Raw genomic sequence first — 17,070 nt, 5'->3', positions numbered from 1 at the left:
AAGAACAACACTGCAGAGTGGGCCCGGAATAGATACTTTCAATAAGATGTCTGTCTTTTTGGCAACAGCAATAATTTTGGTCGAAGGCCCGAGGAACAGAGGAGAGAAGAGGGAGCAGCTTGAGAGAGCCGCAGACCGGAGCAGGGCCAGTGCAGACACAGAGTGCGCCTCCGGGACAGGCCTCGGGGCCAGTTTCTTAGGGTCAAGTTCACTCATTTACAGTGTTCTTGTCTGAATGTAGTGGAGGAGGTAGACCATGGATGTGAGTCAATGGCTGTTCTCTAGGACAAACAGTCTAGAATTTCAAACTGCTGAGATATCCCTGAAGCTTCTTAAGAAGAAATTCTAGCTAACCAGTCAAAGTTTTACTTGAGATTTAAAAAGGAAAGTCCTATTAAAGGAGATCTGCTTCCTGCCAACTATAAACTATCATCTATACTTCTGTTCCTTTTCTGTGGAGACAAAGAAAGATGAGACCCTCAGAAGGAAAGTGCTAGTGCTCAGAGCTATTTCCGAAAGCCCGAGTCTCCAGGAGGTACAAAGGGAAACTCATTTGCCCCTATCAATCTGGCTGCCCCACTGTCGGGAGTACCTTAAACGGGGGTGCCTGCCTCATTCTTAGGGGTTATTCCGGCTGTGAAGGCCCTGTGCAATTACAGTCAAGCAAGAACCATGGGGACTGAGACACTGTCGGTGGTCATTACCAGGAAACCTCGGTAATGCTAATCAATCACTAGCTCAATCTTTTCTCCCTGCTCATTAGAATCGACTTGCTATAGTACCACCCTGAGGAGTTCTAAATGGCAAATTGAAACCGAAAATGAACAAACTTAGCTTGCTCAGACTTGAATTTCAGTGGTTTCTGTGGGGCGGGGGGTTGCTGGGGAGTCCACACTTACTGGTGCTCGGGGGACTAGATGGGACCCTGGGGATCAAGCCCAGGTTGGCTGAGTGCAGGACAAGTGCCCTACTCACTGTACTATCTCTCGGGCCCCTCCGAGTTTTTCTATCTTTGTTTTGGGGTCACACCCAGCAGGCTCTCAGCCCTGACTCCTGGCTTGGTGCTCAGGAATTCACTTCTGGCAGTGCCAAAAGTGTGGGCAGAACTGGGGATGGCACACGCAAGGCAAGCACCTTAACCCCAGTACAAACTCTCTGGCCTCTGTTAAACTTTTTAAAGGATGTTCACTACTCTTAGATACAAAAAGTTTTCCTTTGAGTTATTTTACTCAGTAGTCAGGTTCCCAAAATAGCTCACCTCTGCAAGAATAAGGTCCTCACTAATAAAGTAGAGCCTTTCTGTGGCCAGATATGCACTCCAGAACACAACGTCCACGTCTCTACTGTGACTCCATTGCTTATCTTTGTAATGGCCAGAACTCCCCAAGTCTTGCCCTACCTCCCTGCACTGCTCCAAGAGTATCAATAGCAAAGTGCTGCGAGCACTTCATGAGATTAGAAAGGGTTTTAAGAGAGTAAAAGGTATAAAAATTTTACTTTAAAATTCTTCAACAGTGCTTAACATTCAATCTATATGACACTTCAAAAGTTCCCCTGATTTTAACAAGAGCATGAATGAATGGTAGCAAAGAGAGCTCCCTTCCCACACTCTGCTCTGTGACTCAGCTGAGTGGTACCTCCTGGACTCTGCAATCATCCTTTCTCTCTGGGCCTTCTTCCACTCCTGGAATGAGTGCCACTGGGCTCACTTCAGTGCTTGAGCACAGGATAAGCAGCAACTTCTGAGACCCTCTCACTTAAAGACCAAATGGATAGTTTCTCTCTTTTCCTATTATGGAAGTGCCTCTGACAACATCTTCACAGGTGCTGGCATTTCGAGTGCCCACGAGCCCTTCTCAGTCCTGCCCCGCTGAGACCAAAATGAATGTTTTTAGAGGTAGAAACGGTGTTATCATTCACTCCTTGACACATGGGAATGATTAGTAAAAGTAATTAGCAAAATTAATTAGAAACCAGTTAGGGTCTGATTCTCTTTAGAAGCGGAAATGCCTCAAACAGATTATGGCACCAGAGAGTCAGTTTGAATATTGATTGATGTATAGAGTTTACTAGTTACTATGCTTGCTTTGATCAAGAGGGAATGAACGGCAGAAACAGGATTCTACTGCCTTCTCCTCTCACTTACACAGTGACCTTGGACAGTAGGGAGGGCTCTGAAGCACCTGGAATTTGGTGAAAAAAGTGGACACATCGCCGAGGCTGGTGTGACATGGAGTGGAGAGAGGCGATTTTAAGCGAATTAGCCAAATGGTTCTTCACAACACATCTAGTGCCCAGGAGCCCTCCTCAGTCCTGCCCTGCTGAGACCAAAATGAATGTTTTTCGAGGTAGAAATGGTGTTATCATTCACTTCTTGACACAAGGGAATGATTAGTAAAAGTAATTAGTAAAATCAATTAGAAACCAGTTAGGGTCTGATTCTCTTTAGAAGAGGAAATGCCTCCAAGTCACCAAACAGAGCACACCCTTTAACTAGTCCAAGCAGAAGAGCAGTGTCAGTCTGTCCACAATCTGAATATGGAACAGGATGCAGGAATTTCACGCTTAGGTAAACACAGACGACATGGCTTACATCACAAAACCATGTTCTGTCAAAAAGCAAAAAGCAAAGACATGCAAGAAGGCCATGGGACTCTGGATTCTCACTTCAGTCAGTGATCAAAGTGGCCTGTTTGAGAAAGAACCTGGCCCAACTCCCCCAACTAGTGTGTTTGTTGCATGTGGGCAGACCCCAGGGTTGCAAGGGTACTTGAATACGAATGATTATTACTGGAGCTTGTGTGCTACGACCGGCTGGTGGATGGAGGGGGTGGCCCTACTGGCTCAGACTGTCAGTGAAACTCCCCTCTGATCTGCACCAGCACCTCCGACAAGCCATAGAGAAAGGGGACTCCGAAAGCAAGCAGCTGGCACATGAAGAAGGAGTCCAAAGGGTTTTGGGTCACTTGATGCCCAATCGAAGAAATGTTGCTTTGGAGGTGCTGGCTCATCCCCTTGGCCTTGTCACAGAGGCCGAGAGAGTGACGCGCCACCCAGCCAAACAAGGAAGTTAGGCTACCTGGAGTTCTCTCAGCGGGGTTGGCAAGGGCGCTGGCCCGTCCATGCGCATCAGCAGTAGGGCCGTCCTGCAGGGATCCTCTTGCCTCCTAGGAAAGTCGAGAAGGAAAACGAGAATGGTTGCGACAGAAGCACTCACGCCTAAGGAGGCGGCAACACCTGACTCAGAGCAGCTGTCCTCACAGAAGTCAGTCGTCCTTCAATTTTTTTTTTTTTTTTTTGGTTCTTGTTCTGGGGCTATACCTAGTGGTACCTGAAATCATTCTGGTTGTGCGCTCAGAGATCACTCCTGATCCTTCAGGGTACCATACTCGGAGCTGGGGATCGAACCAGAGTTGGCTGTGTGCAAGGCAAGTGTCTTAACCCCTGTCCTATCTCTCTGGCTCCAGTCTTCCTTTTAAAAAATCTAGATCTACTCCACTCAGTCTTCTTCCACAAATCCCTCAGTAGCCAACCGAAAGCCTTCCAAGGAAGCATCAAAAGTGCGACTGCAGAGATAGAACAGGGTGAACTAAGACCTTGCATGCAGTGGACCCTGGGTGAGTGCCTTGTATGCACTGTCCCACAAGCACGACCTGCCCCCTCCAGCACAGAGCCAGGGGAAGCCCCAGAACATCACATGGTATGACCCCAGAGACCTCCAAATAAAATTAAAGTTTTTAAAGAGACAGAAAAAAACATTCTTAAGTAAGCAATTCACATAATAAATAACAAGACAATGGGTAGGCAGAATAGGTCATTTACGGCCAAATTCCTTTCTTCCGGGTACAGAGAAATTTACTCAGGAACAAGATTTCTCTTTGTAGAGACTCCCACAATCTCCCCAATGCAACGCAGGTGGTGAACAGAACTTTACCTAATTATCTAATGGTGGGGCCCACAATTAGTGGATGCCTGAAAAGCTGGTTCCCTCCCCATGCTGGAGGGCAACCCCCTGTGGTGACACATGCTCGGCAATTTGTTCTGTGGCTTCCACAGGTCACAGCGGACCGGACGCCACCACCCGAAGAAGGTGCCTGCAGTCCTGCCCCCGTGAGGGAGGAGAGCTGTTCCATTACCTTCCCAGAGAGAGGGGCCAGCGCTGGTCTCTTCCTCTGCGCCGAGCCTGAGAGCCGGTAACAGTAGTGTGGTTTGCAGTAGAATTTACCTGCAGGCAGTTAAGAGGCAGGGGAAAAGCAGTGAGTAAGACTCTGTAATCCAGAGGACGACTCCCTGGCCTCGGACTCTCCTATCAATCTCCACTAGCCAGGAGTGCCCATCACGTCTTCATCTTCCACAGGCCTGAGCTTCCTGTCAAGGGAGGCCCTTTCCTCCCGACAAACTGCGATTCCAGCCTTCAGCATCTCTGTGCCTGAAGGGAGGGGTTGCCTGGGGCATGTAAGACCACTCTTCTAACACCCAATCAGTGTCCCAGACAAAGATGTGAGGCTTGCTTGGCAGGGTCAGGAAACAAAGTGACAGTGTGTGCAGAACAAAGACGTGGTCACATGAAAAGCTGGGAGTGACATTTATGAAAAACCCAAGAATGAACACAAGTGCAGGGCGGAGGCGGAGAGGTGGAGTGAGCAGGGCAGAGCCCGGCATTCGGACTGGCAGGACCCTCTGCTGCTCTCCTGTCACCGGCCCCCAGTCAGGCCTGGTCAAACAGCAGTTGGGGATCATGGAATCCAGGATCAGCTGGGAAAAAAAATGATATAAAATTCCACCAAATAAAAACTTCAAAATAGAGAGCAAGAGAATAAAAAAGAAAACAGCATCAGAGTCTGCAAAATTACTTTTAACTGTGTCTGAATTTCTTTCCTGTGTCCTAATGTAACACGGAGTTGGCTGTGGGGGTGGTGAGAAGTCTAAAAACCCGTGATCTTGGCTTTACCCAGCACCCTGGGAGTGACAATCACTCCCAAAGAGTTACCCCCATATACACTTTTATTTTCACTCCCATGTAAAAAGTTGAGGATTTGGAAAGTTAAATAATGAGGCCCCTAAGACAGGAGCTATTGAATTAGGAGTAATGGATTTATGCTCTCCCATAAAGGGTGCTCCTTTGCCAAGTGAGCTTTCTCATGCACAGTTAAGAGGACCAAACAGGAAAACAGAAAGACCAACAAAACTTAAGTTGGTCTTAAAAACAAAAACAAGTTTTTAAAAAGACACACAAAATCAACAAACTTAGTAGATAATGGACCAAACATGATAACCTCTCAGTACCTGTACTGAAAACCATAATGCCCAAAAGTAGAGAGAGAGTATGGGGAGTCATGTCTGCCATGGAGGCAGGGGGAGGGTGGGAAAGGGGGGCTATACCGGGGATGTTGGTGGTGGGAATGTGCACTGGTGGTGGGACGGGTGTTTGATTCTTGTGTGATTGTAACTCAAACATGAAATTTCACAGTGATTCAACTGAAATAACTCAAGAAACAAAAAACAAAACTAACAAATTTTTACCTAGGCTAACTAAAAAAAGCAGACTCAGAATCAGAAATAAAAAAGCATTCCTCTTTTTGTTGTTGCTGCTTTGTTTTGGGGCCCCAGCGAGTGATGTTCAGGGTTACTCCTGGCTCTCGACTCAGGAAAATGTACACTGGTGAAAAGATGGGTGTTGGAACTCTGTATGACTGAAACCCAATCATGAACAACCTTCTAAGTATGAGAAAGAAAAGATGACTGAATTTAAAAATGAAAACCAAAAAGAAGGAATCACTCCTGGCAATGCTCAGGGGGCCAGATAGGATGCTGGGGTTTGAACCCAAGTTGGGCACTTGAAGGCAGGCGTCTTACCTGCTATACTATCTCTCCCATCCTGAAAGAGCATTTCGACTGATACTACAAATAAACTAAGGATCATGGGAAACTATGAATAATTATATAGTTGAATCTGGAACAACCAGGGTTTTCAAAAATCCATATATGTGAATTTTATTTTTTCGTTTTGTTTTTTTTCTTTTTATGTTTTCTCTTTTTTTTCTTCGAAATTTTCTTATAAAGAGATGACATACATTTATTTTGCATATATATGTGTGTATAATATATATGTATATATTATACATGCATATACATATTATATATCGTTCACACATATCCAGCATTGTGAATACATCTTCTCTCTACTAGCTGATTTTACTGTAAGAAGTATATGATACATAAATACATATACAAAATACGTGTGAAGCCTTTTTTTATGACATTGGTAAGGTTTCAGCAGGCTATATACTAGTTAATTTTTTTTTTTTTGCTTTTTGAGTCATACCCGACATTGCACAGGGGTTACACCTGGCTCATGCACTCAGGAATTACTCCTGGTGGTGCTCAGGGGACCATATGGGATGCTGGGAATAGAATCTGGGTCGGCCGCATGCAAGGCAAACGCCCTACCCACTGTACTAGCTCTCCAGCTCCACTAGTTTAGTTTTCCCCACTAGTTAAGTTTTAAGGTATCAAAATTACAAGCAGAGGCCACTTTGTCTCCTCCCCCGCCACAACGAGACTCTGAGATGCTGCCTACGGACAGCCCTTCCGGCTGCTTAAGCTCCTTAATGGTCATGATCCCAGAGACACACAAACGAATCTCGGAACCCAGAGGCTTCTGGCAGAAATCTCTCCAGACTTAATTATTAAAATTTCAGAATTCCAAGACTGCACGGCTGCGCGACATCATATGCTATTCATAATCAGCAATAGGAAAAAAATTGTCTACTGTTGCCTTTTTGGCAGGTCTGAGTGTTGGGGGAAAATTCCAAATAATGGTGGGACTGGTCTCAAAATACTGAATGTAATCAAAGCAGAGAGAGTAACGTGGAAATTATCTGCCACACAGGTAGGGGAGGGGGTGGGATGGGGGGGGTGTCTCCTGGGGTATTTGGTGGTGGGAAATGTATACTGGTGAAGGAATGGGTGTTTCATCATTGTATGACCGAGAGTTAAACCGGAAAGCTTTGTAATTGTTCTCATGGTGATTTAATAAATAAATTAAAAAAACAAAATTATAAGTAGATTTTGACTGTGTGTATGTGGAAGGGGGTGGGTTGGTTGGGCTGGTGCCAGTTCATTTCATCATCCTGTTATTCGTCGATTGCCTCGAGCAGGCCCCAGTAACGTCTCTTTCATCCTAGCCCTGAGATTATATTCAAGGCTCTTTAGGAGAATGAGACCCATCATTGTTACTGGTATTTGGCATATTTGGTACGCCACGGGGAGTTTGCCAGACTCTGCCCTGTGGGCAGGCTACATTCGATAGCCTGCAAGTTTGTCAAAGGTAGGAATGAGATAATCAGATGTCATAAAAAAGATGCCAGTTAATCCTCTCTTTTTTTTTTGTTTTGGGGTTATATCCAGGTGCTCTGGGGCTACTCCCAGTATAGTGCTCGGGGGTGGGGGGAGAGCAGTAAAGCTGTGAAGTGCCAGGGACAGAGCCTAAGCAACCACAATCAAAGCATGTGCTTCACCCCTCTGAGCTATTTCCAACATTCACGCTGGTTAAGGGTCTGTCAACAAACTGGATAACCAAGAATAGATCAACAGATTCCTAAAAATCTATAGCCTATCAAGACTGACTTATGAAGGAAGATCTTAGGTAGATCAATATTAAGGAGACTAAATGAAACAGTAATCAAAAGTCTGATTTCCACATGAATAGAATGAAAAATAAAAACAGAAAAGATCAGGTCAGATAGATGTCTTCACAGGTAAATTCTACCAAACACTTAATGAGGAATTCTCAAGTATTTCCAAAAAATGAAGCGGAAGGAACATGCCTAAACTCATTTCATGAGATCAGTATTACACTGATATAAAAGCTAGATAAGAATAGCAGTGTAGCACTGTCCTCCCATTGTTCATCAATTTGCTCGAGCAGGCACCAGTAACGTCTCCATTGTGAGACTTGTTGTGACTGTTTTTGGCATATCGAATACGCTATGGGGAGCTAGCAAGGCTCTGCCATGCGGGCGGGATACTCTCGGTAGCTTGCCAGGATCTCTGAGAGGGATAGAGGAATCGAACCCAGGTCGGCTGTGTGCAAGGCAAATAAATGCCCTACCTGCTGTGCTATTGCTCCAGCAGTGGCGCAAATTACCCACTCCTGACCCGGGGAGGTAGTGATGAAAAATAACAACAGAGTCTTTTGAGGCCCTGTAACTGGAATGAGTCCACTTTAAATCCTTTAACAAGGATCCATTGGAGGGCAAGTCTGGTGCCAGCAGCTGCGGTAATTCCAGCTCCAATAGCGCGTATTAAAGTTGCTGCAGTTAAAAAGCTCATAGTTGGATCTTGGGAGTGTGCGGGCGGTCTGCCGCGAGGCAAGCCACTGCCCATACCCTCTGCCTCTATGTGCCCCCTCAATACTCTTAGTTGAGTGTCCCGCAGGGCCCGAAGCGTTTACGTTGAAAAAATTAGTGTTCAAAGCAGGCCCGAGCCACCTGGATACCGCAAACATTAGAAATACACCAGCCAAAACCACAATGAGCCAGGGTACGGTGCCACCCAGTAGGTCAAACTGTAGCTGTGTGCGAGGCGAGTACATCAGTAGCCCGATGGTGTCTTCAGGCTTCCTGATACCCTAAAATTGTCACTGTGCCTCTGGCAGGACCCCAACAGCTTGGGAGCAAGTTTCCTGAGAAATTAAATGGCCAAAAGTTACACATGTGGGAGTCAGCCCCACAAACCACCTCCAGCTCAGCAATGCAAGATCATTTGTCGGCTTTACTTCAGAGACCCATAAATCAATCTTGGAAGAGGTCAAAAGCTACAGTTGATCTTGGACCCATGCAAGGCTGAACAGACGAGGGTGAACTGGAGGGGGGCAAGTTAGCTTGGTAGCTGCCCAAGCAGAGAGGGCCTCTGGCAGCCGCTGGCTTCCACAATCCAAAAGCTTCGTGATGCCCCATGCCTGACTCCACCATCTCAGGACAGACCTCACCGTCAACAGACATGTCTGCTGAAAATTCAGGTATGCAAGTTTTGTGACTGAAATCTCCATTCTTTCTTCGGGTCAGGATGGGCTACCTCCTTCCACCTCGCTGTACTTCCGGAAGCCTCCCTGTACTTCCGGAAGCCTCAGCAGTCACATCCAAACCCCGAAGCTGCCACCCAGCTAAAGAGCTAATCCAGCCTAACCATCCTGATAAAAATGCTGAATGACCTGACTAAACACAATGATTTCTTAATACCTGTCTTGCAAACCCAAATGCACAAAAATAGAAGGAGGCCGGGGGTGGGGTATGGGGTGTTGGGGGATGGTGGGAGGGAAATAGGGGACACTGGTGGTGGGAAATGTACCCTGATGAAGGAATGGGTGTTGGATCATTGTAGGACTGAAACCTAATCATGAACAGCTTTGTAATGGTCTCACTCGGATATTCGAAAAATAACAAAAAAACCACAACGAGCTAGAACCTCACACCAATGAGAATGACGACTGCAAGGAAGAATAAATATCAAGCATTGGCAAGGATATGGAGAAAAGAACCCGACTGCTTTGATGAGGGGAATGGAACCTTGGTACAATCATTGTATCTAACAGTTCTTTAATATTTTGAGATACCTCTAAGCTATCACTTATCTAGCAACCCCATTTCAGGGTATCTATCCAAAGAAACAGAAGCTGAAATCAGTATCTCCTAAGTTTATCTGCATTCCATGTTCATGATAGGGCTTTTGTTCCCACCCCGAAATGTCCAAGAATGGATACATATATTATTTAGCTATAAAAAGAAAATCCTAACATTGAATAGATTGAGGGCATTGTATCTAGTAAAACAGACATATTTTACTACCAAATATGATCTCACTGCATGCAGAATCTTAAAAATGGAGAAGGCAATGTACCCTGGGGTTGCCACATCCCAATCCTAGTGCATCATTTCTCCTTTATAATCTCCATCTTTCTCACTGATGAATCACAGATCCTTGGTTTAGTATCCTCCCTCAGTGAAAATTTTTATTTCGCTGTCAAAAGTCCAAACCAACCAGTCCTCAAGAAGACAAAGAGGGAGAGATGGTTACTAGGGGCAAGCAACTGAGGAAAATGAGCTAAAAGGGTACCCGCTCAGTTAAGACACGAGGGAGCATGCCTGTGTACCATATGGTTATGACAGCTCGCAATATTGTAGTTACGGACTTAAAAATGTAGATAAGCAGGCAGATCTTAATTTTATCATGCCCCCCAAAAGAAACGGTAACTATGTGATGAAACAGAGACGACAGTTAACTACTATGGTGGCAATCACTCTGCAAATTACCAAAGCAATGTGTTGTACATCTTAAACTTTATCTCAGCACGGCTGGGGCTGGGCCAGGAAGGTGGCGGTGGGAGCTCCAGGTTCTCTCCATCCCAAGCACTGCCAGGAGTGGGCCTACACCAAGAGGTATGGCCCCTCACATGCACCCCCAAGAACAGCTGGGACTGAGGGGGGAGGAAAAGGAGAATTAAAAAGTCAAAGGAAAGAAAATTGAGGTGGCATTCTTCTGTTTTTCTAAACTGAGTTATCCAGTTTCTGTCTTTCTTCTTTTCCTTCCAAGACACTTGTTTTACTTTTATTTTGTGGATAAAATCTTTTAAAGAAATGGGGCCTATAACTTCCACAATTTCAAATATGTATTTATATATCTGCTATATTATATACAGCCTTTCTCTGCGATTCCTGCTGCAGGGAAGAAAGATGGAGATATAATGTTTAAGCTTCAATCTGATTTGGGTTTCTACCACTTTCGACCAAGACTCTTACTTATTGATCTGATAAAGAAATCTTGGTAATTCAATATACAGTGATTATGAAAGAGAATTTGGGAAAACAGATGGCTAATGGAAAGGCTGAAGAAAAAAAATATACTCCATAATTGAACAATTTGTTGAGTGTCATTACATGATGGTGATCACCTAAATGGAGAATACGAGAGTCAAGAGACAGGTTCAAAAAATAGTCATCACTATTGTTGGTGACTATTTCAATTAACCTTAATGGGGTTTTGCTTGCCAGCCCGCCTGCCTATCGGAGTTTATTATCTACCGCATAATTTTCCAACTTCTGCTCAGTCAAGGTCTCTTTAGTATAATTACATTTGCCACAAAAGACAAAAGCTTAAATGCTATATTAAACTATATTTTGGGCTGTGCAATAAGCTCTCAATTCATTACACAGAAGATAATGCTGGAGAAAGGTGGCAGTCCTGAGCATGACTCAGCTACCTTGGAGAAGCACAGCCTAAGAACCGCGGGCTTGCGACCAATTTCCTGCCCCTAAACTTTGGCAGCAGATATGACTTCTTTTCTTTGTTGCTGTTGTTTCTGGGTCAGACCCAGCAAGGCTCAGGGCTCTGTACTCAAGAATCACTCCCACAGGTGCTTGGGGAATCATATGGGATGCTGGGGATCAAACCTGGGTCAGCTGTGTACATGGCAAACGCCCTACTTTAGTACTCTCTCTCCAGCCCCCAGCCCCAGATATGACTTCTAAAGGCCTGGAAGTCTCTTTCCATAAAGACAAGCAAACAAAAAAAATTATTTTTTATAATATCTCTTTAAGAGATGTTTGCTTACCAGAAAAAAGAAAAAAAAGATGTTTGCTTACAATATCTCTAAGTAAGAGATATTGAAAAAAGAAAGGTATGGTATTGTAAGTAAGCAAATGTCGGTGAGGCCATGGAAATATGTTTACCATGTCACTCTCCTTATCTTTAACTTCCAGGTGATGCTATAATACAGCCAAAGGAAATAAAAATTTCTTAGGAAAAAGCAAAGAAGAAAGGGAGATGGATGGGGAGGGTTAAGAGAAGCAAAATTAAAAAAAAAAGTATATAAGGAACCTAGATCCACAGCTCCAAGAGAAAAAAAGAGAAAAACTTAAGCTGAGTTTTCAGTGTAGCCTTCACGTAGACACACTCACCGTCCTCAGTGTCGTAGGCGTAGGCTGAGAGGCGCAGCGTGGTGGCACAGTACTCGCATTTGAAGCAGCTCCGGTGGAAGAACTTGCCCTCCGCGCTCAGTCTCTCCATCACGTAGACTCTCTTTTGGCAAAAATAGCACGTGTCGCTGCCTCCCAAATTCTGCGGGAACTCCTTCTTTATGGAACCCTGCGAAGGGATTAGGGGAGCACATCAGGCTACACTTCTCAGGCTCACCTCCAGGAGGCGACACCCTCTCTAAGTGAAGCGGCCGCTCAGGAAGTCGTTCTGGTGGGACACAGGCCACAGATAACTCACTTTGCTCTCAGCTCTCGGAAAGAGCAGCCCTGTCCCCACAGAGAACCCAGCAAGTGGACACAACTCTTCTGCAAAGTTTTAGAGCAATCGAACCAAATTATTTTGAGAGATTTCTGTTTTGTGGATAGCATAAAAATTTTAGGATCCACCACTAAATTCAATGAGTGAAAACAATAGCACGGACAGCTCAACCAACACCAAACAGCTCAGCAACTCCTTGGACAACGATGTCAGAAACGCCATTGTGTGATACGTTGTAATGAGCAATAGAAAGTAAATTATTTGGTGACTGCTAAGGGAGCAGGCTGCAGGGGTGGGTGTGTAACTTAGGACACTGGTGGAGGGAAGATCACACTGATGTGGGATTGGTGGTGGAATACTGAATATTTGAAATGACTGCAGAATGAATAACTTCACAAATCACAGTGTTTAAATGCAGTTTCAAATTAAAAAATAAATTAGGGTCCAGAGAGACAGGGCCCAGAAAGGAAGGAAGGTGCTTGCCTTACATAGAGCCAACCCCAAATGACTCCCCAGTACCACATGTAGTCCCCCGGAGCACTGCCAGCGGTCACATTTCTGAGCACAGAGACAGGAATGGTCCCTGGGCACTTCCAGATGTGATGGGCACTGCTCCCGACCCGAATCTACCCAATGTTCATGTGGCTGGTTCTACATCACTACAAAGCCCCTGGACTCTAGGTCCCAGGGAGGTATTCTTTCCCATACCTAGACACAAAGTATGCTCCACCATATGCCATTCTAAATCATTTCTGTAAAAAATTCTGTATCAAAATTCAAACAATTCAAGAGAAAGTTACCACAAGGCATATTCTGACCACATACACTGCCAAACGACTTTGAACACATTAGATTTGTTTATGATACCATATTCTATCTAGATAGACGGTGCTCTTAATATATCTCTTACCAGTTCTTTCTTGTCTAGAAGGGTTTTGGGCTGTTCTTTCCTTTGAAGCTGACTGGCTATCTGCTTAGCCAATGAGCTCACTCCACCTGTGTACAGCTTTATGTACTTCTACTGGCCGGAGGTTACATTATGATCAGAAAGAAAGGAAAATGAGAAGGAAAAAATAAATTAAGAAGACAGAGAAAAAAATCTTTGGAAGGTGTTAAAATGAATACACGGTACAGCAACAATCCATGCCAACACAGTGCCCACAGCCAGGTAAGTTTGGTGCGAAGAAAAGCAGGTGTCAGTGTCCACACAGAACTATCAATATAGACAGAGGAGAATGGGCACAGGCACAAATAACTCAGTAGGAGAACACACTTAATCCTTCACTTCTTTTTGGAATACAACAAAATCTCCAATGGAGACGTTACTGGGCCCACTCGAGCAAATCGATGAACAACGGGAGGGCCTTTTAAAAAATAATTGCAGCAAGATGGGGAGACGGGGAAATAGTAGGATGTAGATATGCAGATGTAGAAACAAGTAAGAAGGGGGTACATGCACAGGTGTGTGCATGTGCGTGTGTGTGTGCGCACACACACGTGAGCGCGCACTTGTGTCCAAGTGACTTGAATTACCTACAGCAAATTGAAGAGAAACAATTCCTATCCAGACAGCAGATGCTCTGATTTGACAACATGTTTTAAGGGTTTGGGAAGGTTTCTCTCCATTTAGAGAAAACAACTAAGGGGCGATAGCGATAGCACAGCAGGTCTCTTGCCTTGTACATGGCCCACCTGGGCTTGGTCTCTGACCCCCTTATGGTCCCCTGAGCCCACCGGCAGTGATACTTGAGTGCAAAGTCAGGAGTGAGCCCCAAGCACCCTGAATATGACCTAAAAACCAACAACAAAAACAAAAAACCAAGTTCACAATTGAGAGTCAAAAGTTGACTCTAGTTGAGTGTGAGATGCCAATAGTCTAGTGTTATGTGTGATGCTTCCTCCTTAGCTACACTTCACCTCTAAGCCCTGCCAAAGTCCTGAGCTTTATATTCATTCCAGCTTCTGATATCAAAGCCCTCTAAGGTGGGCTGGGCCTCTTCAACAAAGAGGCTTTTACTCACAGTCAGAGCCATACTGCTCAGTCTCAGGAGGCCAGGAGATATTTCTACTTGGGCAGGATTACTATCTATAAGCTGGAAAAAAAATGATAAAAAAAAAGTTGGGGCAGAGAAAGAAAAAAAAGAAGAAATCCATGTAGCTCAAACTTCTTTTGAGTAGTGTTGAAGAAAGAAGAAATGGCCACATTCAATACTACGACTTCTTCCTGTGATCATCTCCTTCCTTGAGAAGGAGGTCTTGAGTCTGCTGCAGACCTTTCGAAAAGCCGTTCCTCCCCACGGAGATGGCAGGGATTCGCAGTGACGGGGACCCACATGGGGCTAGAAAACACTGTAGTTTAAGGGGCCTGGATTCTAATTCCACCATCGAAGTACTATCCTAGCCTGACTTTGTTTAGCTTCTGAGATCAGAAGAGACTGGGCGAGTTCAGAGTGGTATGATCGTAGACTGGATTCTGATTCTGATCCAGAAACACAGCAGAAATAGTTCTGGTGGGGTCAAGAGTCCATCCGAAATGATCTGAATGGACAAAAGCACAGCATACCTTGGCCAGGGCAGAATAACCAGGGCAGTGTCTAGACAGAAACTAATTTTAAGTTGTAGCTGCTGCTTCTTTCTTTCCAGGTGGGACATACGCACACCAGCTGTGCTCAGGGATCACTCATGGAGGACTTGAGGGACCATATGGACCATATGGGATGCCAAGAATTGAACTCAGGTCAGTGGCAAATAAGGAAAGCAGCGTACCGGGTGTGCTATTCCTCCAACCCCAAGTTGGAGCCTTTCAAACTGTAACTTTCTAAAATACTATTTCACAACAAATTCCTTACTGAGCTACTATTAGTAAATATTTGATTTATATACCTGTTTCATATATTTACATCTCTATTGGACAAGAGGGTCAGGAGCTGCAGACGTTTATGACGTCTGTTCTAAGTGAGCGTACGAATAGCAGATGTCAACAGAACCCAAAGATTCGGCTAAGATTGAGGAGTTAGTGGAATACATTTTCTTCTTTTTTAAACTAAGGACATTTAAAAAAAAAGGTTATTTCCAACGACTGGAGCCATATGCTCATTAATATCACAGTTTATGCTCATTAGTGGTTCAGAAAAACAAAGTGGCATCTAGGTCCAAGCCTTTTCTCGGTGCGACATTAAAGAAGCCCGGAGCAGGCAGCCAACCTGGCAAGACTGAGCAGACAGAGTAAGCAGAAAATGGCACTTCTCTCATTCTGCAGCAGGGCAGTGAGCGTGTGGACCCGAAGGAGAGCACCTGGCTGGACTGTGAGCACATCTCTCAGCAGACGGGGGCATATCAGCTGCCAGGCCCAGGGTGCCAGTGTGCAGGCTGCTCACACTCCATTCTCAGCAGGTGGTGACACTCACAAGCATCCCCCCAAGAGAGTTGGCCACCAAATTCTACTTGTTTCAAACATTTTTTTTTCTTTTTGGTCACACCTGGCGGATGCTCTGGGGTTACTCCTGGTGGTGCTCGGGGGACTGTATGGGATGCCAGGGATTGAACCCAGGTCACATGCAAGGCAAACGCCCTACCTGCTGTACAATCACTCTGGCCCCCGATTGGTTTCAAATACAAAAAGCAGGTGGTTTCCTTCTCACCACTTTTAAGAAACAGTGGGACTGTGGCACTAGGGGTCCCACACAGCTACAGAGCACACACAAGCTACCATGCCCACACACAACGGTGCAGCTCGTTCTAAAAGAGAAAATGAACAGAAAGGGCAAAAGACCCTTCAACGTCTCTGTGAAATGCTCTTTTGCTGGCTCAGTCACATCACAAGAAAACAGGAGGGTTTTCTTTTCTTAAATGACTGCAAGTCAGGTGGCACCCAGAACACTGCAGAGTCCCCATTTTAAGGAGCAGGTAGAGATTTTTGGTCACATATTAATAGGACATTTTTCACTTAAATAGAAAAGGGCTAGAAAGCATTTATCATTATTCAATACCACTTAAATCAGTCAAAAGTGGATTTACTTTGACAGAAGAGCACAATGAAACCTGGCAGCCTCCTTAACTTCAGCGTATACCTAAAGCGCTCACATGCAAAACAAGGTGCGTGTGCGCATGTGCACGCGTGCGCTCTCACACACACAACCTGATCCCTACAGAGACATCAGGTAAGAGGCTGCCGCCTCTCTCAGGAAGATGACACTGGTGTAGGTGAGGGGAACGATGCAGCAAGGGAGCAGCTTTGCCAAGTCCCAGGCTGTGCTACCTGTCGGAGGGAGTCAGAGGAGGGGCGGGCAGGGCGGCTGCAGGTGCGGAGCCTAAGGGAAAGTTCCCACTGGTGGACAAAAAATCGATGAGAAGGTTCAGGCTCTGGCTAAAAAAAAAAATCAAAGAAAACATTTAAGGAAAGGTTGTACAGCGACCCCTAATAAGGAATTTGGCAGTTTTATACTTTATCAAAGTGACAAATAAAAAGCACTTTCTTTTTTGTGGATTTAAAAAAAAATGCGTTTAGTTCCCAGAATCATTGCAGGCTTCCTTGGTGCTCTGAGCTCCCTCTTTCCTCTTGCACCCAGCGAAGCTTGCTCTGGAGCCGGGACCCTTGGGAGGTGCAGGGACCGCAGCCCCCCGAGCCAGCGAGCGTGTGAACAGCAGCAAGAGCAGAGCGCAGAGGGCGCGGGCACAGCTCACACCAGGCTCAGCAGAGCCTCTCACTGGCCTCACCTGGAACTTCTCTTGGGTACCTTCAAACCATCACTCCTCATTCCACTAGCCTTAGAGGGT

At 45.2% G+C, this 17,070-nt stretch overlaps 1 protein-coding gene across 1 annotated transcript in view; it reads right to left on the bottom strand.

The window, feature by feature from the left end:
- Positions 1 to 17,070, bottom strand: part of MICAL3 (microtubule associated monooxygenase, calponin and LIM domain containing 3) — a 222,558-nt gene that overhangs the window by 68,429 nt on the left and 137,059 nt on the right. Inside the window, exons 18-20 of the mRNA XM_056119952.1 lie at positions 11,958 to 12,144; positions 4,137 to 4,225; positions 3,080 to 3,167 (exon numbers count right to left, since the gene is read on the bottom strand). Of these exons, the coding sequence (XP_055975927.1) occupies positions 3,080 to 3,167; positions 4,137 to 4,225; positions 11,958 to 12,144 (364 nt within the window). The remainder of the gene's footprint in view (positions 1 to 3,079; positions 3,168 to 4,136; positions 4,226 to 11,957; positions 12,145 to 17,070) is intronic.

The sequence above is a fragment of the Sorex fumeus genome, unplaced genomic scaffold (genome assembly GCF_029834395.1).
Source record: "Sorex fumeus unplaced genomic scaffold, SorFum_2.1 ptg000042l, whole genome shotgun sequence".
In the NCBI taxonomy this organism is placed as follows: domain Eukaryota; kingdom Metazoa; phylum Chordata; class Mammalia; order Eulipotyphla; family Soricidae; genus Sorex; species Sorex fumeus.
This window is presented reverse-complemented; position numbering and strand designations above follow the sequence as displayed.